Source organism: Castanea sativa, chromosome 12 (assembly GCF_040712315.1).
Source record: "Castanea sativa cultivar Marrone di Chiusa Pesio chromosome 12, ASM4071231v1".
NCBI classification, from domain to species: Eukaryota; Viridiplantae; Streptophyta; class Magnoliopsida; order Fagales; family Fagaceae; genus Castanea; species Castanea sativa.
In genome coordinates, this window is record NC_134024.1 from 8,238,310 (window position 1) to 8,265,111 (window position 26,802).

Consider the following 26,802-nt stretch of genomic DNA (forward strand, 5'->3'; position numbering starts at 1 on the left):
CTAAGACTTAATTGTCTTCTCTGTTTGTCCTCTACTTTAATTCTTTCTATCTAAAGTAGGACTCTCTTTACTTGATTTCTTATCTACTTTGGAATCATGCTTTCATGCATATGCGTCTCTCTTTCATGCTTTCATATTGTTTGTCTGTTTTTGTTTAGTTGTTTAGTCTTTTTTTTTTTTCAAAATAAAGAGAAAAAAAAACAGTGTATTTATGTACATTGGTACTTGTGTACCTTAGATGGCCATTGAAACAAAATTTTCTAAACTTTGTATCTTTTGTAGTTTAGATGAGCATCTCAATGCACAATTAAGTAAGTGAGTTTTGTGGCTCGTGTTTGTGATGAGTACAATTAAGTAATCTCTTGTACTTAACACTCATACACTCTTTTTGACAAGAAGGACTAAAAAATCCTAAGAAAAATGCATAAATAACCATCTCACCAGTAAAACCTGCCAATCATGTATTAACATCTATGTGATTCGGCATGGCAAAATTATGATGTTTTTTGGCTTAACATAATTGGGTATTTCTTTTCTCTCTTATATGTCCATGCATGATACACACAAAGAAAAAATATGCAAAGAAAAATCAAAAGCAAAAAGAATCAAAATGCTTTTAAATATGGTTGCAAGCATGTTTCTAGAAGATGTAAGAGTTATAGAATGTACCTCGAAGGTGATAGTCTCCATCAAGCAGTTATGATTGTGTATGAGTTAAATTGATTTTCTCATATCTCAAATCGTCATAACATGAGACACTTATATACTCTTGCAATGTTTCCACATACAACATGCAAATTCTTTGCTACTTTGATACATGTGCAGGTACAATGTGATTTGGCCATCACAAGGGATATATGTGTTAATGTGCACTCACTAAACTATCTTGACTTGTTTTGAAATGTAAAATTGGTTAGACTTGTTTAGTGTGTGTGTGTTTTGGATCTATCAATGTTTTGCATTTTCTTGTTGAGAGATGATTTTGAAAGCTTAAAATGTTGATTGGATCTATGGTTGAGTAGTTTGCTTGTTTCATTCATCTCTTTGTGTTTTTCCTCTCTTTGAAAAACTACTTTTTATCAAGCTTGACAGCTTCTCGACAAATCCTTGACATCTTTCTATCTATCGAGCCCCTTAGACTTCCTTTCTTGACAGAAGTTATCGCATACTCGATCTATAGGTTTCTGGACTTTGTCTCGATAGCTTCTCGATCCATCAAGAAACTTTCTGTCTGGCTGATAGACCCTCCACAAATTCTTGATCTATCGAGGTTGGCTTCTGCTTAATAGTAGCTCAACAGCTTCTTGATCTGTTGAAGACCCTCTTGCATGCATTTTTTTTTTCCACATGTTTTGCATCTTTCTATTATCTTTTCATCCATACTATTTTGTTTCATTACATTCATGCATTTATATGGACTCCTTGTGCCCCCTTGATCCTCTTTATGTTTCTTGGGTGAAGCTTTATAGCTTCTTGTACTCTTTGTCAATCATGACAAAAAGGGGAAGAAAATGTGGTTTATTTTTAAGATTCTGCATGTTAGGGGGAGAAATACATGTCTTTGTAAGGGGGAGTTGTGTTTCATCTTGTTAGGGGGAGTGTTTACCTCTTTGTTGTTTTAGGAGCTTCTTTTAGCTTCTTGTACACCGGTCTTATGACCATTTTATTGATAACATACATTGTAATTATTTCTCATTTATATATATGATGATGTATGTTGTTATTCACCTACCTCTACATGTGTTGTTTCTTTTCTTTCTTTATACACGTGTTTCTTTATTGTATGCAATCTTTATTTTTGTTTCACACATGATGCTTTGATGAGTTTGGTTTAAGTATTTCAGAAAGATAGGTTGTCAAAATCTATCATGCCATGAACTCTCTTCTTGCAAAAATTTTCAAGAGTTTGGGTTAGAATTAGATTTTATTGTATTTAACAAGTGATTATGAGTTTAGTGATTTATGACTTCTCTCATACTTCATTTGTTTGTTGTGGTCTTGTCACGGATTGCCAAAGGGGGAGATTGTTAGGACATATGTGGAACTTGTTAGAACATATATTATTGTTAATTGGCTAATCTTTTGACAAAACGCACTCTACTTGTAATTGGGTAGATCTATGATGGGCTTAGTACTTCAAGGAACAAGAGTTCAAGTTTAGTATTGAAGCCATGCAAATCTGTTCAAGAAACAAGTGAAGAAGTATTGTCTATTAAAACTCGACAGATATATCTATCGAGGTCTCGACAGCTGCTCAACAGATACAGTATCTATTGAGATCTACGAAATCAAAATTTTTAGATTTGATTTTCGGCCTATGCTGACATGTATGTGTAGGGTTTCTTTTCTCATAACCCTAGACATAGATAAGGCTTATTTTAAAGGCCGTCACATAAGAGAATACAAGGAGAACACATGCAAAAAATGACCGAGTGTCTTATTCTCTCTTAAAGAAGCTACTGTGTCTTTACGCCTTTGGATTTGTAACCAAGTACTTCTTGATCTTCATTATTGATGAAGTGAAAAACTTGCAGCCAACAACATCTTCAAGTTGGTGTGTTAGTCACGTACTAGGAGTCGTGTATCATTGGTTAGTCACGTATTAGAATCCATTCAAAAGGGTGGTGTTCATATATTGAAGATTTCATAGGTTCTGAAGTGGTAGAAGGTTTCTACTATAAGTTCATCTACGGGGATTGTAGAGTCTAGGGACAAAGGTTTTGTACTAGATCCGTAACTTTGCTTATTTAGAAAATTGATTGTTATGCAAATAGGTGAAGCACATATCGTATATAAATGGCAAAGAGGCACCTGGGTTTTCATTCCAATTTTTTTAGTCTTCTATTAATTTTTTAAAATTAATTTCAATTTTTGCAGGGCAATTTTTTTATATATATACACAAAAATTAAGCATATACACTTTTTTTTTTCAAGTACATAATTGGCAATTTGGCACTTAGGATCATAAAATATGATTTTGCTACATCCCATTTCAAAGGATTTGTGGAACAAGTTGAAAAAAAGTAGAGGGCAAAAATATGGTGACAACGGGATGGCTTCATGTTTTCTTAGAGACCTCGTTTAATTCGGTAAAAGAGGTAAGCTAATTAATTATTATTTATGAGTAGTTATTTTTTAAACCATTATTTGTTAGTGGATTAGTGACATGACAAAATTTGGACATTAATAAAATGTTAAGATTAAAAGAACTTTACACAATAGAGTATCCTAAGAACTTTAGAGTATCTCAATCCCCGTATTGGTGCATGATAAATTTAATTATAGGGTCCGTTTGGTTGGGGAGATGGAAAAGTAAGAGAATAGAAAATGAGGAAATGATGGAAAATTGAGATGATAAAAAATATTTTAATTCCCCTTATTTATGTTTTGTTAGGAATGGAAAAGTGGAGGGATTGAAAAAATAAGTTTGTATAAATTTATTTATATGTCCTTGTTAAAAATGATGTCTAATTAAAACAAAAAATTGGCAAACAACCACACAAAAAAAAAAAAACAAAACAAAAAAAAATCACCCAATTTTTTTATTTTTTTAAAATCATGCCCAGAAAAAATAATTTTTTTAAAAAAAAATGACATGTCTAGTTCAACCCCAAAAAAAAAAAAAAAAAAAAAAAAAAAAAAAAAAAAAAGCACTATCACATTCACACCTACAGCCCAAATAAAATAATTAAAATAACCAGCAGTTGTCTAAAACCAAAAAGCAAAAAGTCTCTTCTCAGGGGGAAAAAAAAAAAGGGCAACAGCATAATGAGGGGAGGCAGTTCAGTCATTAATTGTAGCTAAAATAGACCTGGTACTATCAATTTTCTATCCTTGTATTCTCTTCAACCAAACATTTATAGATTTAGTTTTTTCTATACTTTTCTCTCATGTATTTTTTATTATCTCTAGGAAGGGAGCTAAAACTTTGAGTTAGGGGCCTTTATTTTTAGTTATGTACGGCAGTTTCAACTTCTGACTTTACTACTACTTAGGCTTAGCTGTTGAGATTTTTTTTTTTTTTTTTGGTAAGAACAAAATTATTTTTGTTTATAATTTTTTAAAGGGCATAGTAATTTATTTTGGATAAAATTGGTTAGTTAAGCTTTTTTTTTTTTTTAGTTTTACTATTGGTAATTTTTGTTATTGAACTATTTTTTAGTTTTACAATTTTTTTTTATAAATTACTGATATGATGAGTGGTTACTGGTAAATAAAAAAATAATATGAGTGTTGGGTCCATTATGCAAAGTAAGAAGAATTTGCTATAAAACAGTTTATAAAAATGTTATAAAAAATTTATGAGTATAACATTACGAATAAAAAAAATTAATAATATTGTTTAGCGAAAACAAAATATAATTTTATAAAATAAAATTATTAAAATTAGTGTATATATATATAATATTTTAAAAAAAGATTTGGGGGGCCATTGCCCCTAGTCCAAAGATACCTCTGTCCCCGAATATCCCTACGACACCCAAATCAAACGGAGTCAATACTCCTCCTAAAGTAGACTCTTCTTGTGGAGGGCATGCTCTAATATTCTGCCAACTCGGGACAATTTGTATAGGAAAAACCTGAAGGTAGAGCCTTGCTGTGCAATCTGTCATCAGCCTAGAGAAACGGTGTGGGAGTGCCCTCTAGCACGAAATGTGTGGGCCCTGGTTAAGGGGAAAATTCAGAAGAGCGCAGCCCAAGCCTCGGACTTCATCGCTTTGACACGAAATATGTTGGAAAGACTGTCAAAAGAGGAGATGGAGCGCTAGTCCATCATCGCTTGGGCCATATGGAGTGCACGGAACAAGTTCTGCTTCGAGAACTGCCAAACCCAGCCAGAATCTATCCTTCGTGGTGCGTTATCCTTTCTGCATGAATATCAGGAGTTGGTGGCTCAGCAAAGGACGATATAGACCTTGTTGGATGCAAACCCACATGTTAGACACAAGCACTAGGGAGGGCTTGTAATGGGCTTGTCTTTGGCTGTTAGTGAGTCTTGGGACTATCCTACGTAAAGGGTCTTCTCTCTGCATGGAGTTTTTTAAGAGATGTTAGTGGGAAACCAACGGGAAAACGGGAAAAATTTTGTATCTTGTAAGAAGAGATGATTTGATGTTTCTGCGCCTGTGGCTTGAGTGTCAGGCTAGTTTTTGTAGCCCTGAATTGTCTCAGGCCCCTTTTCTTACTCTTGTACCTTTTTCTCTATTATAATAAAATTCTACCGTTTCAATCAAAAAAAAAAAAAAACGGACCCAATTCTTAAAAATAAAAAAACTTAATAACTGTCAAATAATTTATCAAGATGACGAATGTGCTAACGCCAGATATTGTCAGTGTGATATAGATATTGGTATTGTTCCACTAGTCCACTACCACGAACTTGCGCATCATCTTTCTTCAAGCGGAAACTCTACTTTTTTACTTTATTAATGTTGAAGATGCTATGAAAACCACAAAAAGAAGTTTATATTGTGATTTTCTACAGCTGTGGAAGTTTTCTAGTATGTACTATTGGAAATATTCCTCCCTCTCTCTCTATCTTGCTCAATGGCAAGAGGATTGGCGTTCACTGTAGGACTCACTGTACTTATTGCTCTTGTATTAGTCCATCCAACTTGCTGTGCTACTACTGCTATGGATAATCATACCTGCTCCGCTTCTTCTTGTGGGAATATCCACAACATAAGCTTTCCTTTTCGATTGAAGACCGACCCAGAAAACTGCGGCTCCTTCAGTTATAATCTTTCGTGTGAGAACAATCGCACGGTTCTATACTCATTTGGAGGAAAATTCTACGTAGAGGAGATCAGTTACAACAACTACACAATCCGGATCGTGGACTCAGGTATACAGAAGAACAATTACTTCTCCACTCCCAATTATTCTTTATATCGATACAATTTTAGTTGGTATTCTTCTTTATATACCACGTATCAGCGAAAGGGAACGGTGCCGGAGCGGTATCCTGAACTATCACGGAGTTTGGTTTGGATGAGCTGTGAAAAACCAGTGAATTCTCCATTGTATTTGGACACTTGCAATTATAATAACAACTCTTCCTCTATATCTGATTCCAAGAGGTACAGATATGTTACAGTTGGTATAACCAACGCATCCGAAGTGGAGGACTCGTGCCAAGTAGAGAAGATGTTTCTGACTTCGTGGCCAATAAATAATGATGACCCAAATATCTCCTGTACAGACGTCCACAATGAATTGGCATATGGTTTTGAGCTTTCATGGCTCGAAAGTAATTGTGGAAGTTATTGCGGAAGATTCAACTATTATTGCTACCTCAATGACACGAACCATCTTCAATGCGTCGGAGGCATTATTTTCATGGCTGATCCTGGTGGGTAAATAAAGCGAGAAAGGCCATAACAGTTTCCATTCTCTAATTTACATGTTGTGCATTATTTTCCCTTGCAAGATTCTTTCTTTTCTGAACTCTTGCATTTTTCCCCGCACTGTCACTATTCACTAACCATTCATCTATTTATTCTATTAAACTTCTATAAGACCAAACTTCTTGTTGCATCTAACCATAATTCATACCAATGTAATAGACATACGAGGATATTTTTATTCAAGTCTCAGTATACTGACTAGATTTAATTTTAAGGTTTCCAAACGCTGATGTTTTTCTTTTATTTGTCATTGCAGGATTGCTTGACCGTATCCGATATACACTCCAAGGTGAGGTTTCTTTCTCAAAAAGTTGTTTGAAGGGTAATATAGAATGGACAATAAATAGAATTGTATGATGTGATGGTGATAGAGGTAGAGGAATAATCATGTACTTGGGCAATTGGTTGATCTCAAACTTTTATGCTTGAGGAATGAAAAGTAAAAAAGTATCGAATTTTTTAAGAAGATAGCTTCTTCGTGCGTACCCTACATGTTAGGGAATGGTTATTGTAATTTCCGTATAATGACTAAATTCAATTTTAAAGTTCTCAACGTTGATGTTTTCCTTTCTTTGTCAAAAATGCAGATTTTTGGTTTTCAATTTGGGACAATGCAGAATGGTGGTATAAAATTAAAAATACTCATCCTTTATTCATAGCCACAGGTGAGGTTTCTATCTGAAAGAAGTTGTTTGAAGGATAGTAATTAATATAGAATCGACAAGGAAATAGAATTGCATGAGTAATTGCGCCTAATGTGTGTTGATGACACAGATGGAGGAATAACCATGTACTTGGGTGATCGGTTGATCTCTGATAAATAAAATTTTTAGGAAATTTTGAATTTAATTATAATTTTATTAACAATCTCAATCTTTTAGGCTTGATGATATGAAAAGTAAAAATTTTCGAATTTATTATGAAATTAGCTTCTTCTTTCTATTAAAAATTTACCTTTCCTAGCTCCCAATATTTCCGTGAGAATAAAGGCTTAGTACTTAATATTCAATGCAAAATGCATGTCTGAAAATTTACTCTATTATAACCTAATTAAAATAGGTTTGCTTGACTCAATGGCCAAATTCTTTAGCCCCATCAATAAGTTAACTAATATTAAAGTAACAATTCTTACAAAGGCTTAAGATGTTAGGAAATAGGAAATGATAAATTTATTCATTTAACTACATCATTCTAACAACTAATGGTTATTGAGAACACTGTAGGCATTTGATTGAGCTCCACTCAATTAAAGTGACATCGCAATTTTAAAGATCAGATATATAAATTATAAAATCAACTGGTTTTTATGGTTGTTTATATTTCTTGCTAAGCATGGCCTAATGAGAGATCTTACTGCAATTTTATTACACTTGTTAATGCAGTTTAATTAGGCCTTAGACTTTTCAGGTTATTCAGGTCACTTTGTTTCACTAATTAGCAATTCAATTTTCCTTAGCCAAAAGTAATTTCACCTTCTTTTTGTTAATATTTCTTGCAGGTTATTTGCCCGTGTCAGTGAAAATGGGTAACAACCTGAATCTATTCTTCTACTTTTTTTAACATGTCATTCCTTAAGATTGAGACTAAAAATAGTTTACCATGCAAACAAGACACAAATATTAGTGACATTAACATGAAACAACATATATTGTGCTTAATTACTAGGATTAAGAAGGTGTGTAGTTGTAAGTCTAACTATATTTTCAACTTAAAATTAAAAAAGCTGACAGGTGCAACAACAAATTTGTTTTCTTATGCTTATTTCGGTTATGTTTCTGCACAGTATTATTTTACCTTGAAACAAAGACTGCCTTGGGGATTCCATGTGTGGTGGTGCTTTTGATATATAAGTGGCGTAAGAGACATTTATCAATGTATGATGCTATTGAAGAATTTCTGCAAAGCCAAATTAACCTCATGCCAATTAGGTACTCTTACTCAAATATTAGGAAGATGTCCAAAAGTTTCAAGGACAAATTGGGTGAAGGAGGCTATGGCACTGTATATAGGGGAAAGCTTGAAAGTGGCCCTCTAGTAGCTATAAAGATGTTGGGTAACCCCAAAGCTAATGGACAAGAATTTATCAATGAAGTTGCAACAATTGGAAGGATTCATCACGTGAATGTGGTGCAACTCATTGGTTTTTGTGCTGAGGGACCAAAACGTGCCCTTATATACGAATTCATGCCTAATGGTTCTCTTGAAAAATATATTTTTTCTCGAGAAGGAAGTATTCCCTTAAGTATTAAAAAAACATATAAGATTTCTCTTGGAGTGGCTCATGGGATTGAATATCTACATCGAGGATGTGACATGCAAATTCTGCATTTTGATATTAAGCCTCATAACATTCTTCTTGATGAGAACTTCATTCCCAAAGTTTCTGATTTTGGACTTGCAAAAATTTATTCAACGAATGACAGCATAGTGTCGTTGACTGCTGCAAGAGGAACATTAGGATATATAGCTCCAGAGTTGTTCTATAAAAACATTGGAAGGGTCTCCTATAAAGCTGATGTTTATAGCTTTGGCATGTTATTGTTGGAAATGGCAAGCAAAAGAAAGAACGTGAATGCATTTGCAGACCATTCAAGCCAAATTTACTTCCCAACTTGGGTCTATGGCCAATATAGCGAAGGAAATGACATAGAAATAGAAGATGCCACAGAGGAGGAGAAGAAAATTGTTAAGAAGATGATCATTGTTGCATTATGGTGCATACAAATGAAGCCTAGTGACCGTCCTTCAATGAACAAAGTTGTAGAAATGCTTGAAGGAGAAGTTGAATGCTTACAAATGCCTTCCAAGCCTTTCCTATCATCATCACCGGTGAGACCAACAGGGGATGTAGGAGACAATTTAAATTCAACTAGTTCATCATTTCAATCAGGTGAATCAAGTCAATCGGCTATACTTTAAATGCAAGGGAAAGTTAACACCACAGCGAAATTGGGGCAATTATTCTTCACATATATGATAGCATAAAGACACTTCATATTTTTGTGTGACAAATAATTGGTCCCTTGATTTATGATAGCTATCTTTACCTACAACAAATTTTCTTTTTTGCTTAGTGTGTGGTGTATTTATTTGTTAAAGTCTTTTTAAGAGGAAAAAAATATTTATAACTTTATAATTGTGAATGTGTAAGTGTAATTGATTAAGTTAATAAACAATGCTGAAAAACCGGGCAATATATTTTGGAGTGGCAATAGCCCAGTTGTAGAAATTGCTTCACTCCTATTTATATATTCAGTACTCACATGCATGGTTAGCAATTAATTATTGTTATTATCAAAAAAAATAAAAATAAAAAGATCAATTCATAAATAATTAGTGGCTACTCTGCCTCCTACAGAGGATAAATTATTGTTGTGCAAATAATTAATATTCCTTAATCAACCAGGCTGTTCAATTAGAGCTGTCCCACTGAATGAAAATATTCCTGTTTTAGCTCTTGAAAATGTGACTTATATTTTTACGTATTCGTCTTGTACTAATTTAAGTGCACAAGATGTAGCAAAAATTTAAGTGAACAAGGGCATGGCTTTATTTACTTTTTTGAGATTGGTGTGTGGGAATTAAAATTGTCTATGATTATACATCCTCTGCTTGATGAATCACGCCTAACTTGGACTCTGAATACCATATTGAAACAAAATGTCCCAATCTCTTACTTGCCCAAATGAAGAAATACTCAACATGTTTGAACTTTTTTGGAAATATTGAGTATCCTCCAACATCCTATAAATGTACAAACAAATCGAGAGAAAGCTTGAACTATTCCAACCATATATGGTCATTGTTATGCTTCTCTTACTTGCCCCTGCTATAGGAGCGTGGTATGCATACCATGTATCCAACCATATATGGTCACTACAATCGTACTACCAATTCAATTCAATATATAAAGAATTACATTCTCAATTTTATACAATAAGTCAGTGGAACAAATGTTTTTGAAAGCTTTGGAAGAACAGAATACTAACGTAAATTAAGGTATAATAGTGAAAACACATGATAGCTCCACTGTATTTAGAGAATATAACACTATCTAACTTTATACATGGTGAAAAACAATTTACACACAAAATTATACGGCTTGTAGTCTTTCTCATTTCTCTGTAAATGTTTAGAGGCCTCGTGTCATATGTTGATTGGTGCATCTGGTTTGTGGAGGAGATAGTTATTTTGTGCCTTTGCCGGTTAGATAGTAACATCATGTTTTTCCTCCTCATGCTCTGTCATTGTGTATAAAAGGCAGAGCTATGTTGTAACATAATTAATCAATTCAATGAAATCACACATTACTTTCTCCTTCATGTTTTGCTTGTGTTCTTGAGCAAACCTGTGTTGTAACATTGTTTTATTTTATTTATTTTTTAGTGGTAAGTGTCAGTGAAAACTACAAAATCCAAGCCCCAAATCGTCTTCTAATTACCTGTGACAACAATGTGCGAGGTTTGTTCTAAGAATTGGAATGGTTTGATCACAAGCAACTCTAACTTTCACAAAAAATGAATGAAAATAAAAGGAAACTAGAGTGTTTTTTTAATTCAAGTTATTTATTTATTTTCTTTAGAAAATCATTATTTCATTTTTCTTTTCTGATGTTGATTTTTTTTTTTAATTTAGACGCAGATGTGGTTTTTTATTACTAGTAATTAATTATTCCTAATTATTTTATTAGCTACGTGTTTGTGAGCCAAGTGAAAGTACTAAAATGACAACAGTTTCATAACTTAAGGTTCAAAATGAATCCATTTAAAAAAATAAAATAAAAAGATGAAAATGTTTGGGAAAAAAAAGCACTAAATTGAATGGATTGGGGTGAAAGAATAGAAAATTGAAGGATCCATTTTCCAAAATTTATATATTTAAATAAACACTACGCAAAAAATATATATATATATATATATATATATTGCTGAATAATACTATGCAAATAAATTACCATAAAAAAATTGCTACCAAACCTGCACATAATGTAAATATAGAGACAACAATAATGAAAATTTTGATATGTTGAAATAAAAAAAAAATTACAATAAATGTACAAAGATCGCTCACGTGAATACTACCATGCACACATTTAGTGGAGAGAGAGAGAGAGAGAGAGAGAGAGAGAGCAAAGGGAAAATTGAGAAATCGAGATGAAAGAGAGAGAGGTAAATGTCGTGATGTGAGAGGAAGAATCCAAGTTAAGGCCCCAAATATGAAACTGAAAGATGTGAATCCTTGGCCAAGTTTCTATATTACTAGTGCTGTAGAGTTGTTATATTTCCACTTGAACGATGTAGATTTGAAAGTAAGAAATGTTGTCATTTTCTTTACCTTGTAATAAGAATCCAAGACAAGAAGGGTTAGGTTTTTTGGCTGTTGACCATTTCAACATGGTTACATTAAAAGAGAAATTATAGCAAATTTATTACATAATGAATATAAATAATTTTCAATATTTAAAAAAAAAATCAAAATCCATTTTAAAATATCATAAATAATATCAAATATATTTAAAAAAATTTATTTGAGTCTTTTATTTTATTTATGCTTTGTTAATACGGAATAGATACTAAAACTATTTTTGTGTACTAATTTAGATTTGAATTTTAGTATATTTTTTATTGTTGAATGTTGAATCATCAAAAACTGTTATTGTTCATGTTTCGGTTCCTCAAAGACAAATTCCTACTTTCATCCTTGGTTTTCTCAATATTTCTTTCAATTTTCATTATTGGAACATTTTGGCTCGCCTGAGACCCATGTGTTCTAAGACCGGGTGTTTCATTTGGTAGAAAACGGATAGGGCACTAATAGAAGGGGGCCTAAATATTGATTTAGTATCAAAGTTATTGTACCAAATTTCCCCCCCCCCCCCCCAAAAAAAAAAAAACATAATTACGGAGCTTAACGTAACAACTTGAAAGTTCAAGGAGTGCTAGTGCAATTTAACATTTGAAACAAATACTAAATATTAGAGTCTTGTTGCCAATTGCAATCAGTTCCTGTGGATGAAAGAAATATTGGTTCTATCAAAAGAGAATCAAATATTGGAAAATTGTTGCACTCAACTTCTGTTTTTCGTTTAAAAGTTTTAATTTTATTTCACTAGAAATCGTCGAGCACATCCCATAGGAAGAGTGAATAATAGTCAAACTTAAACTTACTCCTTTAGAAGAAATCTCAGACACCACTGGCTCAAGAAGTCTTATGCCATTGAGTGAAAATTACACAGATATAGGTGGCTCAAGAAGTCTTTTGTCATTGCTTGAAAATTACTCTCAAATATAACTATTTTCTAGGTTGCTCTACACAAAAGAACTTTTTAGACAACTGGGCCTTACAGCCCATTATAGAAGATATAAAGCCCATGCTGAAAATTTTTTTGTGTTGGGATTTTCTTTTTGTACCACAGTGTGTAAAATTTCATTGCTCTCAATCTTGTCATGGGCCTCTTTTTGTAAGGCTGGTGGGAAGCGGTCACTTCATGGATTAATTTGAGTAATGAGTTTCCAAATATCCCTATGGTTGAAAAACGAAGAATTTAATCAACATTTCTTATGCGTTATATGACCAGTTGTGTTTTTCATCAATGTTCTAGCAATGAGATATTTAATTTAATTGAAGGTGAAGAACTTTTCATCAAGCTATCTAATTTAACGTGTGGGACCTTAAGTTGTATTTTTAATTGATGTTCTAGTGAGAAAGCAACAAAGAAAGATAGAGATGACATGACACTACTTGTAAAATGTCATTTACAAGTTTTTATGAATGGAAGCTATTTGTTGACTCATGAGTCAAGGTTTCATTTGGATATGAAGGTGCATGGAACATCATGCATAGAACCCACACCAAACTTGTCATTATTGTTGGTGAGCCTCTTATCATCAAATAAGCTTTTTTTACCCTATAGTTAAAAAATTCACAAAAACCTTGTTACGTAATTGAGAGAGAGAGAGAGAGAGAGAGAGAGAGAGAGATATATATATATATATATATATATATATATATATATATATATATATATATATATATATATATATATATATATTGTTCCCAATAAAAATGATAAAAATGACTTTATAATTTGATAGTTGGGTTAAAAGGACTTGAATCCTAAACATCTCCATTAAAAAGTTAAAAATAACAAGAAGTATTAATTGAGTTATTTAACACTTGAACCACCAGCTACTATCAAATCATCAAAAGAAATAAATAGTTAATAAATTCATAAACTACAATGAACTCAATTGTAAAAAACAAAAAAAAAAAATATCATTCTCAAATAAGAGGCTTAAATTTGAATCCTACTTACACCGAAACAAATTGGTATCTTTATTATGAACTTATAGTATCCAACATTGAAAAAAAAAATTAGTTAATAAATTTATCTATAAATTTGTTTCATATCAAGTTTGGGACTTTGGAAAAAGATAAGGAAGCTTCATTTACTCAATCATGATAACATTGTTTCAAGGGAAACAAAGATCTTGTATGAAATTCCACAAGGAGGAAAAAAAGAAGAGAAAAAAAAGAGTTGGTATGAAATTGATTGGGCATGACAAGGTGACCAAAGTGTTCCTCGTTACATTGACATACTTTAAATTATCATGGACTCCGTAAAGTTCTAGTCAATGTTGTCCACATCATGGGATTTTATAACATTTTAAGTTACAACGTATTTGTGGTTCTAGTCCTAAGCGAGTTTTTCTTTGCATATTCGCATAACTGGGAATATAGCTCTCAGTATTTTGAAGGAAATTCGTTGCAGATGGATGGAATAGCAGAACTACAATTGATAGAGTAGCAGTATTTATTCAACTGGCTAAGCTACTTGTAGTTTATGATTGTAGTGGCTAAACGACATGTGTTAAACTTAAGCTTATAATGTGGAGTTAGCAGCACACGTGTTATAGTCAGTTAGGTCTTTTCCTATTTTCTCGCTCTCCTCTGATTCTATATATAAACACCAGAGGCTATGTATTTTACATTCAGTTTTTGATATATTGCGTATAGAGATTCTCTCTCAAAGCTTTCTATGTGTGATTCTTAATAAAATTGATAATTATATGAAAAATAATGTAACTTTGAGGCATGTTAAAAACTATTTCTTAAAAATTAAAATTGATAACTGTCCTACTCAAAGGAGTTTGTTAAAACTGATTTTCTTAGGCAAACTTGCCCGATCGACTGTTAGACGGATTTCAAGGGAACTGTTTTGTGTAATTAAAACCCAAATTTTGTTGTCTCACACATAATTTCGCCTAATATGATGAATCTTGCTCAATCGAGAATCCTTCTGCAGCACTTTTACTCTTTCTTCTGAACTTGAACTTCAATGACTCAATGCAATTACAATTTAAATGAAATTAAAATATATGGAAACTTGCAATTACACTGAAACCATTTTGATTTTTGACATGGAAATTTTCCAACATTACAAATAGTTGAATGTAAAAGATGAAGTTAAGTGTGAGAATTTCTTCCATAGGTTTAAGGTCAAGAGCTTGGAAGAAGAACCAGTTGAATGTAATGCCAAATTGAAAAAAGTATCTAGTGCCAAGATTGATGACAAATTAGGGGTCTAAATAGCAATTTTTCAATTGGTATCAAAGCATAGGTTCATTGTTTCAGATTAACATGGAAGCATCTCTTATAACGCGATTTTTCAATTGGTATTAGAGCATAGGTTTATTGTTGTAGGATTAATTTGGAAGCATCTCCTTTAAAGAACGATTTTGGTACAAGTTTTCTTATTATTTCTCGATAGATTCTATTACTTAAATATATTCCATTTTATTATTTTCTCTTTCGTTCTTTTATGATTTACTCATTTAATTTTATTTCACTCTTTTAAGAACTTTCAAATGAAGTCTTAATGGATTAATGTGAATTTGTGATGCAAGTGTAGCTACGTGGAATTTAGCTACTAAACAGAGACACCGCTTGTGTCCTGTTTTTGTGTGCATAACAAGCCAGCTAAACCAAGTGAAGAGCTGCCACATAATTATAAAGAGACTTCCATGAAATTTCCATGGACCATAACTGTGTTTAGTTTTGGTTGGTGACGATGGGTCATGTTGACGAGCAAGTGCCCCGTCAATTTAACAAGTTCATAGAAGTTTCATTATTATTTCTCTTTGGATTCTATATTGTAACGTAGGGAAACTTTTCGCCAAAGCAATAGTACTGTGTCAAAATAATCAAGTAATTCTCGGTTTAGGAGGTAAAGTAAAACATGAATCTCCATTAGACAATTACATTATAAAAAAAAATTATGAATAGAATCTCAAATGTGAAAACAAGAAAGATAAGAATTACTCTGCTTGCAAAAGTCGTATTTGTTGACTCATGGCTTCAATTTGATACGAAGGTGCATGTAACGTCACACAAATATCGATGAGACTTTTTAGCGCATTTTTAGGGGAATAGCACAGTGCCCACTTTATCATACAAATTAAGCTTTTCAAATAGTCAACAAATTCATGTTCAAAAAGAGCAGGTATGAAATTGGTTGAACATGACAAAGTGGCCGGTACTGATTTTTATACTCAACAAATAATCATTCTCCCCTGTTTTTCCTTTCTAATCAATCTGTCTTTTGTGTGTGTGCATTCATTAATTATTGGACAGGATTTTTTTTCTTTTTATCATTGCTGTCACTAAAGATAATATCTTCTTCAGTCAACTAGCTAGTGAAACTTCTCATCATCTTCGTAGTTGGACTTGGACATAAACTAAGGTCAGTTTACACAGATCATTTGTCCTACTCTTAGTTACGCGTTTTCCTACCATTTTGTTTTGGTTATTAGTGCGAATGAGATGCCAGATTGTATATCTTGATTTTGAACATTTACTAGTCTTGGTCAACTAAAACATAAATCTTCTTTCCTATGCATCTTATCCTCTTTCAAATCCAAATATTGCAATTCGACATTTAGTACTTGAATAGTTGCTGCAATCCAAGGTAATATGGATAGAGCGAGAAATCTTATCATGAAGCATTTAGACACAAAATATGAACTAATATACCATAAAAATAGAATCAACACAAATTATTGTGTAAAAATTAGTTGAATTGAAAAAATCAACCCTTGACGTCAAGGTAAATGATCAAAATCAACTCCTGGTCATTGAACTATCCAGTTTGGTTCATTTTGTGCTCTCATTCAGACTGATCTAATTTGCAGTTTAGGTTGTGGGTTGGATCAAGTTGGATAACCCAATTCAATATTAACGTAGCAATTAGCTAGTAAACTACAAAGTTGCGTGGTTATATTACTCAATTTTATCTCAGATGTTATTAATTCCCTTGGAATAAGTTAAAACACGCTTGAAATATATATTTAAAAAAAATGTTTACTAATTGCAAAGTTACTTAAATAAATAACTTTTTGATGTGGCTTTTCAAAGCTAGGAGATATCATAATGGTAAAGTTATTGATTTTTTCCCTCTTTAATGGCAGGTACTACCTTGAGGCATGCTAGGATATGTGAACTTTTGTTGTATTCCGGTTATCCTGTTATAATTTTAGAACTATTGTGGAGTTTGTAATATGTGGTCTTTTAATTTGATGTATGTGTGGTTGAAGACTTGCAGCACACATTGAAGGAGATTTGGACCCGGTTATATTTGAATACTAAAAACTACTCTTCAAGAGTACTTCTCAAAATACATGTTTTCAATTACCTAAAATACCTGTTTTCAATCGTCTAAACTGAGAACTATTATCTAAAAAACCTCATTTGAGTACCTTGCCAAACACCTAACTTAAAGTAGGCCAATGTATTTGGCATTTAATCAACCTAGAACAGTTTTCAAGTTTCCTTACCAAACGGGCTCATAATATTGTGTTTTGATATAATATAGATTTTGTAATATGTAGTTCTTTAAAGTATATGTTCATGGTTGTGGTTCTTTTTTTCTTTTTTTTAAATGTTTTTAAGGAAAAAAAAAAAAAAAAAAAAACCTTATTTTGAGGGTTGGGAGACCCTTTAACAGCCTCATATATCTAGGGTTGTAATTTCAAATCTGTGGACCTTTAGTTATTTTTACCTTTTTCAAGGGTTGGCGATCTGAGTTTCGTGAAGGCTTTCGAAATTTTGTTTTCGATGGTGTATATTTCAAAGGTCATCAGGGTTCGTCCGGACTCTAAAAAATAATTTTTTTCGAGAGTTTTTCATACGTTTTTCAAGGGTTTTGACCCTTGAAAAATACCATTTTTTTTGGCAGTGGGTGTTGTACATAAACGTGGCTACTTTGTGAAGGTTACACGTGTTGTTTGGCGCAAGGTTTGAGTAGGCTTCTTCTTAACAAAATTTAACTCATTTTACATCAAATAATATACAGTAAGAATTTAATTTGATTACAAGCAAATTTCATGGAGTGAGCAAAGAGTCCTCTAGCATCCATCAGAAGAAAAAAAAAACAATAACTCTCGCAAAAAAAAAGAAAAAAAAAAGAAAAAGAAAAAAAACAATAAACACTATTTGAGAATTTTTTATTACTAAATAGTATGAATGCCTGAAGGCTACAACCACTAAATTATATCGGAAATCACCAAGGAAGTCCTAGAGCAACTAGGATACTTCATTGCACAAAATTAGGCTAAAAATAAGAATTTTTGCCCAAATTGTTTTTTCTAAAACAAATCTTAATTTATACCATTCCATATAAGGGCTCAATTTTAACTAAAATACTCTTAAAAAGTCTCTAAAATAAGGAAATAAAGCCTTATTCTAAAAAAATTGTGAAAATTATAAAAATAAAATATAAAAATTTAATAAACATAAAAGAAAAATAAACCTTATATTCTTTCCTACCACAACAAGAAATTAAGAGATTTTTATGAACATTATCTTCCTCGTACTTCATATAAAAAAATTTGAAGTCCCTACATAGACCACAAGATTAATAATTTCAATCCTTGAGTACAACATGATTGCAACTTTTAAGATTGTCGAGGACTCCTACTTTATATACTTACTCTGATTCTAGGATGACTTCTAACTCCTGGTTTAGATGCCTTGCAGGCATACTTACATTGGTTCTTGTGGGATTTGTAGACGCAAATGGATTAGGGGGCATGGTCAACTTATCTCCTTCTCCCTCCAACATTTGGACCACAACTTTCATAGAAGGACGGTCCACTGGGTGCCACTGGATGCACCAAAGTCCCACAATTGCGAGATTCTTTGCAATTTTAGCATCTCCATTATCCTCAACATAGACTCGAAGGTCTTCTTTTTGCTCTAAAAAATTGTAGATCCATTCTGGGAAATATATTTGGCTAGTGTTCTCCACAGTTACATCAACATTTTTCCTGCCTCCAACCATTTCAAGCAACAATATTCCAAAACTGTAAACATCTGATTTGTAAGACACGCTCCCAAAGTTCCTAGAGAACACTTCTGGTGCAATGTAACCCATGGTCCCCCTCGCTGTGGTCATGGACACTGCACTTTGATCCTTTGCACATAACTTGGCCAAACCAAAATCAGAAATTTTTGGATTGAAATTTTGGTCTAGCAAAATATTATGAGGTTTAATATCAAAATGGAGGATTCGTTGATCACATCCTTGATGAAGATATTCAATTCCTTTTGCTATGCCGAGAGCAATGTCTTGTAACTTTTCCCAACCAAGGAAACGGTTAGAATCTACTGAGGAAATGAACTTCTCTAGTGAATCATTTGGTAAGAACTCATAAACTAGAGCTCTTCTAAATCCATCAGCACAAAAGCCAACCAAGCGAACGACATTAACATGGTGGATTCTACCCATTGTTCCCACTTCATTTATGAATTCTTCCCCATTTCCCTTGGAACTATTCAAGATCTTCACGGCTACATGGATTTCATTCGAAAACTTTCCTTTGAACACTGTTCCATAGGCTCCTTGTCCTAACTTCTCAGTAAATTGATTTGTAATTCTTTTAACATCATTATATGAGTACCTTGTTGGCTTGAGAGCTTTGTAATCCTCCAAAAAAATTTCAATCCTAGCTTGATTTTCTTTTTCTGTTTTGTCATAGCGATAGACACGGTAGAGTGCATAGACTACTAGTGTCAAAAGAAATGATCCCAAGATGGAAACTGCATATTAAATATTCATGAGTCAAGAAAAAAAAAAGTAATTTACATTGAATTTTCAAATGGCAACGGACAACTCACCAGTGGTCATTATTTTTCTTGATCTACCTGTAAAATATTTTAACATGATCAGCTTCTAATTACACTTATCAAAAAACAAAAGATAATTGTGTAAAAGTTTATCACTATTAGCCGAACAATATTTAGATAATTCATGTGTACATAAACGTGATAGTCCCTTCTTTTACATAAATAGTGGATTCCACCATTACTTTAATTAGTAGAATAAGTTATTATGTGGTGGGGAAGTATCAAGTCATTGTACTCCTAAGATGCAAGTCATTGTACCCCTAAGATGTTGAATAATTACTCTTATTAGCAAGGTAGTGTTGCATTCTAAATTGGGTAAATTACAATTTACCCACCTGTGTTTTAATTGAAATTTAAGTTGCCTACTTGTGGTTTGAAATTTGACATTTTACCCATCTGAGGTTTGAACAAAATTTAAGTTGCCTACTTATGATTTGAAATTCTATGATACAAGTGTTCCGCTGGATTCTTTTTTATCTTATTTGATCTTGTATTTTTATGTTTTTTGTGTTTTTTGGAGGAGAGAGACGTAAAAATTGAGCAAAATTACATATTTAGCCTTGTTTTTAACCGATGTGAGTTATGGAACTCTAACTGGACTAACCTCAACTGGGTAAAATGTCAAATTTCAAATCATAGGTAGGTAACTTAAATTTCGGCCAAACCACAAGTGGTAAGTTGTAATTTGCCCTTCAAAATTTTTGTATTGTTTTAGAGTTTTAAGATGTTTAATGTGCTGAGCAATGGTTTTCCTCAATTAATCAATTACCACACTTGTGCTAATCTTTTTAGGTAAAGTTTATATTGATATTGCAAGGTTTAGTTTCAACTAATGAGCTACCTACCTATTCAATGGCTTTTGAGACATGCATAATTATTATTATTATTTTGGAGATATAGACATACACACGCATGTATAGTTACTATTTTTTTTTTTTTTGGAGAAACAGACACATACACATGCGTAATTATTTAGTACTATTACTATGGAAGCACAATTTAAACTCTCTTCCATATCATTTAATAGTGAGTCCTACTAATTAATTCATGATAAAATTCACAATTTATGTAAAAGAATGAGGGATTAGATCGCTCTACGCTCTACTCTAATACTATTTAATAATTTTTCTTTTGACACAAGCCCACTTCCCTAAAAAAAAATAAAAAATAAAAATTCTTGACTTGTTACAGGAAATTACCGTTGCAGAACACTTATAAACTAAGCTTTGATAAAATCAATATATGTTGGCATGAAACAGAATTTGTGTGATTATAGAAGTGGAAATTGGGTAGAAATAATACAATACCTTTGTCTTTGTCGGGGTCGAAGCACTCTGTTTTCAAATCAGTGCTATTATTCTCGAATCTACATATCTTGCCTTTTCCTTCACAGTGTCCGCACTTCGGTCCGGACCATGTCAATTCAAGAGAAGAACTCCATATATCATATGGAACTGATGAAACGGTATACATCTTTGTACACGATAATATGGGCAAGTCGTCGATGTCATAATCCGAAGGAAAAGCAAGAACTGAGGCTGAAGCGCTATTAAGACAAGGGACCTGAATCACCGGATATGAATATTCTGTATCTGTTTCAGGCGTACAATTGAAAAGGGAATAGTTATGAAGATCATTTTTGAATTGGAAAGGAGGGGAAGATAAATTGAGTCTCAGAATTTTCCGTGGAAAGCAATTATCTGAGTCAGTTACTTCAATTAACTGAGATTTGTAATCAATGTTTTTAACAAAGGCTTTTACTGAAGTAGGCAGCTCAAGCACCGTATCATTATTATGAGAGCAGTAAAGATCAAAGCCAGGATAGCCAGAGCGCTGGTCTGGCTGCCTGTCTTTGAGTTGGAAAGGAAATCGGATGGGTGGACCGTTTCCACACTGTAATTCGGGACAACTATTGTGGCCTTCTCCAAGGTCTACGATGAAAAGCACGAACAACAGTAAGGATGGGATAACTATTCTTAGGGAGATATCCATATCTGTGGTCTGGAGCTTCTCACAGATTCTAAGACTAACTTAGATGGAGACTATAATGGATTATTATGGAATCCTCACCTATTTCTAAGCAATCAAGTGTTATTTGGGTGGGTGAAAATTTATAGACTTGGGTCAACCGTTGCTTCGGGTGGACTTCATAAGTGCATTTGTTTTTTTTACTTTTTTGCTTGGATTAATTGATTCAATAAGGGCTGTTATCCTCTAAAATATTCTCACGCGTGTAACTTTTTTCCAGGGCGGTCTACCCATCAGAAGGTTCAGAACTCCTCAGATATCAACTGGGCTGGCCCATTATAGAATATATAAAGCTCATGATGAAAGTCTGAAAGTTATTTGTATTGTGTTTTCTTTCTGTACCTGTAAAATTTCATTGCTCACAATCTTCTCATGGGCTACTTTTTATAAGTCCGATGTACTGATTTTGTAAGTCTGATGGCTTTTAGGACAGAAAAAGAATAGTGATTGGGCGACATCTAGTTCCCTTTCTTCTTGATTTATTTAATACATTAAAAAAAAAAAAAAAAAAGGTGCTACGTCCACAACATTTTTATAACAAATCATAGGTGGTTAGTTGTTATTGGTTCAAATTTAAACCTAACACTAAGATTACTTTTTTGCCCCAAGAATAACAACCAGTAACATCCTACCACTTAGGATTTGTTGTAAAAATGTTGTAAAAATGTTGTGGACATATCATTTCTCAAAAAAAAAATGGCAATCCCGCATTAATTTGAGCTAGTTGTTTCATGACATACCTGTGGTTAACGAACGAAGAATTTGGGGTTTGTTTGATTAGGCATTTTGGCGAGTTTTGAAAATTCAAAACTTCATTTCGCAACAAAAACTTTTCATAACTTTTTTTTACAAATGTTCATTTTAAACCCAAAATATAGTCTTGCAACAGTTTATACAAATGCACTCTTGATCAAATTTTCTTATGTGATATGATTACTGAACTTTAATCTTATTTAATGTGTTGAACTTTCCACTGAGCTATTATTATTATTATTATTAATTTAAGGTGTTGGGACAACAAATTGTATTTTTTATTGATGTTTTAGTAAAAAAGCAACAAAGATAAAGATGACTCTTCTTGCAAAAGTCAATATTTAAATTTTTACAAAAAGGCAACTTCTTGGAAGCTATTTGCTCACTCATGACTCATGGCTTCAAATGGATATGAAGGTGCATGCAACAAAGATAGGGATGACTCTACTTGCAAAAGTCAATATTCAAATTTGTACAAAAACACAACTTCTTGGAAGCTATTTATTGACTCATGAGTAATGGCTTCAATTGGATATGAAAGTGCTTGCAACAAAGATAGGGTTGACTCTACCAGCAAAAGTTAGTAATCAAATTTGTACAGAAATACAACTTCTTGGAAGTTATTTGTTGACTCATGAGTCATGTTTCCTTACAATCCTAACATGTGATTGACAAATGAAGAATTTCATCAACTTTTCTTACGTAGTATGACTATAGAGAGCCATTTATTTTAGGAAAATGTTAATGAATGCGGATATTTGTTTAGGAAATATTCTTAAAAACTTTATATGAGAAAATAAAAAATCAACTAACTTTTTTTTACAACTTTTTATATTTTTCCATTAAAGTGGTATTTAAACTTTCCTAAATTAGTCCATTAGCAAATGTTCTAAGGGTACTTATTAATTAGGTCTTTTATTTTAGAGAAATGATATGTCCACAACATTTTTACAACATTTTTACAACAAATCCTAAGTGGCAAGTTGTTATTGGTTGTTATTGTTGGGACAAAAAAGTAATCTTAGTGTTAGATTCAAATTTGAACCTATAACAACTAACCACCTATGATTTGTTGTAAAATTGTTGTAAAAATGTTGTGGACGTAGCACCTCTCTTTATTTTAACGTGTTGAGACAAAAAGTTGTATTTTTCATTGATTTTCCAATGAGAAAGCAATAAATATAGGGATGACACTACTTGCAAAAGTCATTTTCAAGTTTGTATGGAAAGGAACCGCAACTTTATGCCTTCATGGAAGCTATATTTGTTGACTCATGAGTCATGGCTTTAATAGGGTTTGAAGGTGCATAAAACATCCTGCACAGCACCCACATCAAAGTTGTCCATGTTGTCCGTGAGCCTCTTATTACATTGGAATAAGGTCTTTTAAGCTTTTGCCCTAATTTAGGGGGAAAAACAAGTTATTTTACCTAGAAATAGCTTTTGAAATATTTAATAAATTCACCAAAAGTACTTTAAGGTGGGTTATAGTTAATTTAAAAATACATATTAGAAAGATATTATTTTACAAAATTTTGCAAGCAAATGCCTTTCTTACCGCTATGTACACATACAATTTGTTAGTATTAATTTAACCCAAAAAAAGAAAACCTTAATAACTGTCAAATTATTGCCATGATGACATATGACGCCAGATATTGATGTTGATATTGATATTGTTCTGCTACCACAAAATTGCGCTACATCTTCTTTCAGTGGAAACTCTAATTTTTATTTTCTTGTTGAAGATATTTTCAGCACGGTACCACATAAAGAAGTATTTATCATGTATGTTTATGTTCTATCGGAAAAATTCATCTCAACCTTCCTCAATGGCAAGAGGATTAACGTTGAGTGCAGGGCTCACGGTCTTTTTTGCTCTTGTAGTACTTGTCCATGAAACTTGTAGTGCTACTGCTGAGGTTAATCATTATTGTGCCCCCTCTTCCTGTGGCAATATCCACAACATAAGCTACCCATTTCGATTGAAGAATGATCCACAAACCTGCAGGGACCTAAGGTATGAACTGTCATGTGATAACAATCGAATGGCTTTGTTGCTGGCTGTTTGCAGTGGCTCTATCCTCCAGCTCTGCTGCTGCTTAATCATTGATATTTTGATATATAAGTGGTGGCGTTTTTGATATATAAGTGGTGTAAGAGACATTTATCAATGTATGATGTTGTTGAAGAATTTCTGCAAAGCCAAATTAACTGCATGCCAATTAGGTACTCGTACTTAGAAATTAGGAAGATGTCCAAAGATTTAAAGGACAGATTGGGTGAAGGAGGTTATGGCTCTGTGTATAGAGGAAAGCTTGGAAGTGGCCCTTTTGTAGCTATAAAGATGTTGGGTAACCCCAAAGCTAACGGGCAAGAATTTTTCAATGAAGCTGCAACAATTGGAAGGATTCACCGTGTGAATGTGGTGCAACTCATTGGCTTTTGTGCTGAGGAACCAAAACGTCCCCTTATATATATGAATTCATGCCTAATGGTTCTCTTGAAAAATACATTTTTTCATGAAAAGGAAGTATCCCCTTAAGTATTGAAAAAACATGTAAGATTTTTCTTGGAATGGCTCATGGGATTGAGTATTTACATCGAGGATGTGCCATGCAAATTTCGCATTTTGATATTAAGCCTCATAACATTCTTCTTGATGAGAACTTCATCCCCAAAGTTTCTGATTTTGGGCTTGCAAAACTTTATCCAACGAATGATAGCATACCGTTGACTGCTGCAAGAGGAACATTAGGATATCTCCAGAGTTGTTCTATAAAAACATTGGAGGCATCTTCTATAAAACTGATGTTTATAGTTTCGGCATGTTATTGACGGAGATGGTAGGTAGAAGACAGAACGTGAATGCATTTGCTAACCGTTCAAGCGAAATTTACTTTCCAACTTGAGTCTATGACCAAATTACAGACGAAAAGGACATAGAAATGGAAATTGCCACAGTGGAGGAGAAGAAAATAGTTAAGAAGATGATCATAGTTGCAATATGGTGCATACAAATGAAACCTAGTGATCGTCCTTCAATGAACAAAGTCGTAGAAATGCTTGAATAAGAAGTTGAATGCTTACAAATGCCACCTAAGCTTTTCCTATCATCACCAGAGACCAATAGGAGATGTAGGAGACAATTTAAGTCCAACTTGTTCATCATTTCAGCCAGGTGAATTAAGTCAATCGGCCTAACTTTAATTGCAAAGGAAAGCTAACACCACCGCGGAATTGGAGCAGTTAATCTTTACATATTTGATAGTATAAAAACAACTTCATATTTTTGTATGACAAATAACTTTATAATTGTGAATGGGTATTTAATTAAGTTACTAAATGATGATGCAAAAAATCATTAGTGAGCCGCACAGTCCTCACGTACTCTTAATAGAACATGCAAAACGAAAAACAAAGAGAAGACCTTACAAAGAGTACTAGTGTGGTACCGGTCAAATACCCTCCAAAGGTTAAGTTAGAAAGAGAATTTCTGCAACTCTAGAGTGTCAGAGCTGGGGAATTATGCGTACCTTGATTTATGAGGGCTTTGAGGTTTTTATAGTAGTGTAGAGCTGACTTCCATTTTTTGGCGGAGAAGGTATTTCCTTGTAGAGAATATTCTCATTAATACTCGTATTTTATAGGATCTTTTCCTTGTAGGGATTCCTCTGATAATGATTGGGCGTAGAATGCAAGATATTTCCATACTAGGATTCTTGGAGACCACTCATGATACGTAGGTGCCACGTGGCTTCAACAAACCGTCTCCTTTGGATCCATCTACTTTAAGGAGTCCACCCGTTGCCTTGCCTCTCCGTCTAGGTTATGAGCCCGTCTACTAGTTCTTTGGTTGGTAGAATAACTAGGTCGTCTCTTTTGGCAACTCCGTCACTTATGATTGCCTCCGTTAATTGGATCCGTCTACTTTGGGATTTATCCCTATCACTAAAGAAAAATGAAAAACTGGGCAATATATATTGGAGTGGCAATAGCCCAGTTGTACAAATTGCTTTACTCCTATTTATATATTTAGTATTCATATGCATGGTTAAACAATCAATTCATGTTATTATAAATAAAATAAACTAAAATAAGCAATCAATTCATAAATAATTAGTGGCTGCCTGCTTCCTACATAATCTTCTTTAGTCAACTAGCTAGTGAAACTTCTCATAATCTTCTTTCCTATACTTCTTATCTTCTTTGAAATCCAAATATTGCAATTCGACATTCACTACAAGAAATTTGTACTATTGCGGCAGGTTTTTTGTGGCGGGTGCAAAAACTGCCACTATATGTCGCATATTGTGGTGTTTTTTAGAATTGCCGCTGTATATAGGGTCTATTGCGGCGTTTTTTGGAACTGCCGCAGTAGGTCTAGTCTTTTGCAGCATCCTACAGCGACAGGACATAAAACCGCCGCAAT

At 33.1% G+C, this 26,802-nt stretch overlaps 2 protein-coding genes and 1 pseudogene across 2 annotated transcripts; 2 read left to right on the forward strand and 1 right to left on the reverse strand.

Annotated features, from left to right (window-relative positions):
• Positions 1 to 5,394: 5,394 nt before the first annotated feature.
• LOC142619270 (rust resistance kinase Lr10-like) lies at positions 5,395 to 9,611 on the forward strand. The gene is made up of 2 exons (XM_075792331.1): positions 5,395 to 6,356; positions 8,138 to 9,611. Exons 1-2 carry the CDS (start codon positions 5,548 to 5,550, stop codon positions 9,324 to 9,326), a joined length of 1,998 nt encoding a protein of 665 aa, XP_075648446.1. The 5' UTR covers positions 5,395 to 5,547; the 3' UTR covers positions 9,327 to 9,611.
• An 8,639-nt stretch (positions 9,612 to 18,250) lies between these two features.
• Positions 18,251 to 21,694, reverse strand: LOC142619266 (rust resistance kinase Lr10-like). The gene is made up of 3 exons (XM_075792330.1): positions 20,897 to 21,694; positions 19,581 to 19,607; positions 18,251 to 19,502 (listed from the first exon to the last, which is right to left on the reverse strand). The coding sequence occupies exons 1-3, from the start codon at positions 21,579 to 21,581 to the stop codon at positions 18,391 to 18,393; spliced, it is 1,824 nt and encodes a 607-aa protein (XP_075648445.1). The 5' UTR covers positions 21,582 to 21,694; the 3' UTR covers positions 18,251 to 18,390.
• Positions 21,695 to 24,504: 2,810 nt separating this feature from the next.
• On the forward strand, positions 24,505 to 25,574 carry LOC142619268 (rust resistance kinase Lr10-like; annotated as a pseudogene).
• The last annotated feature ends 1,228 nt before the right edge of the window (positions 25,575 to 26,802 follow it).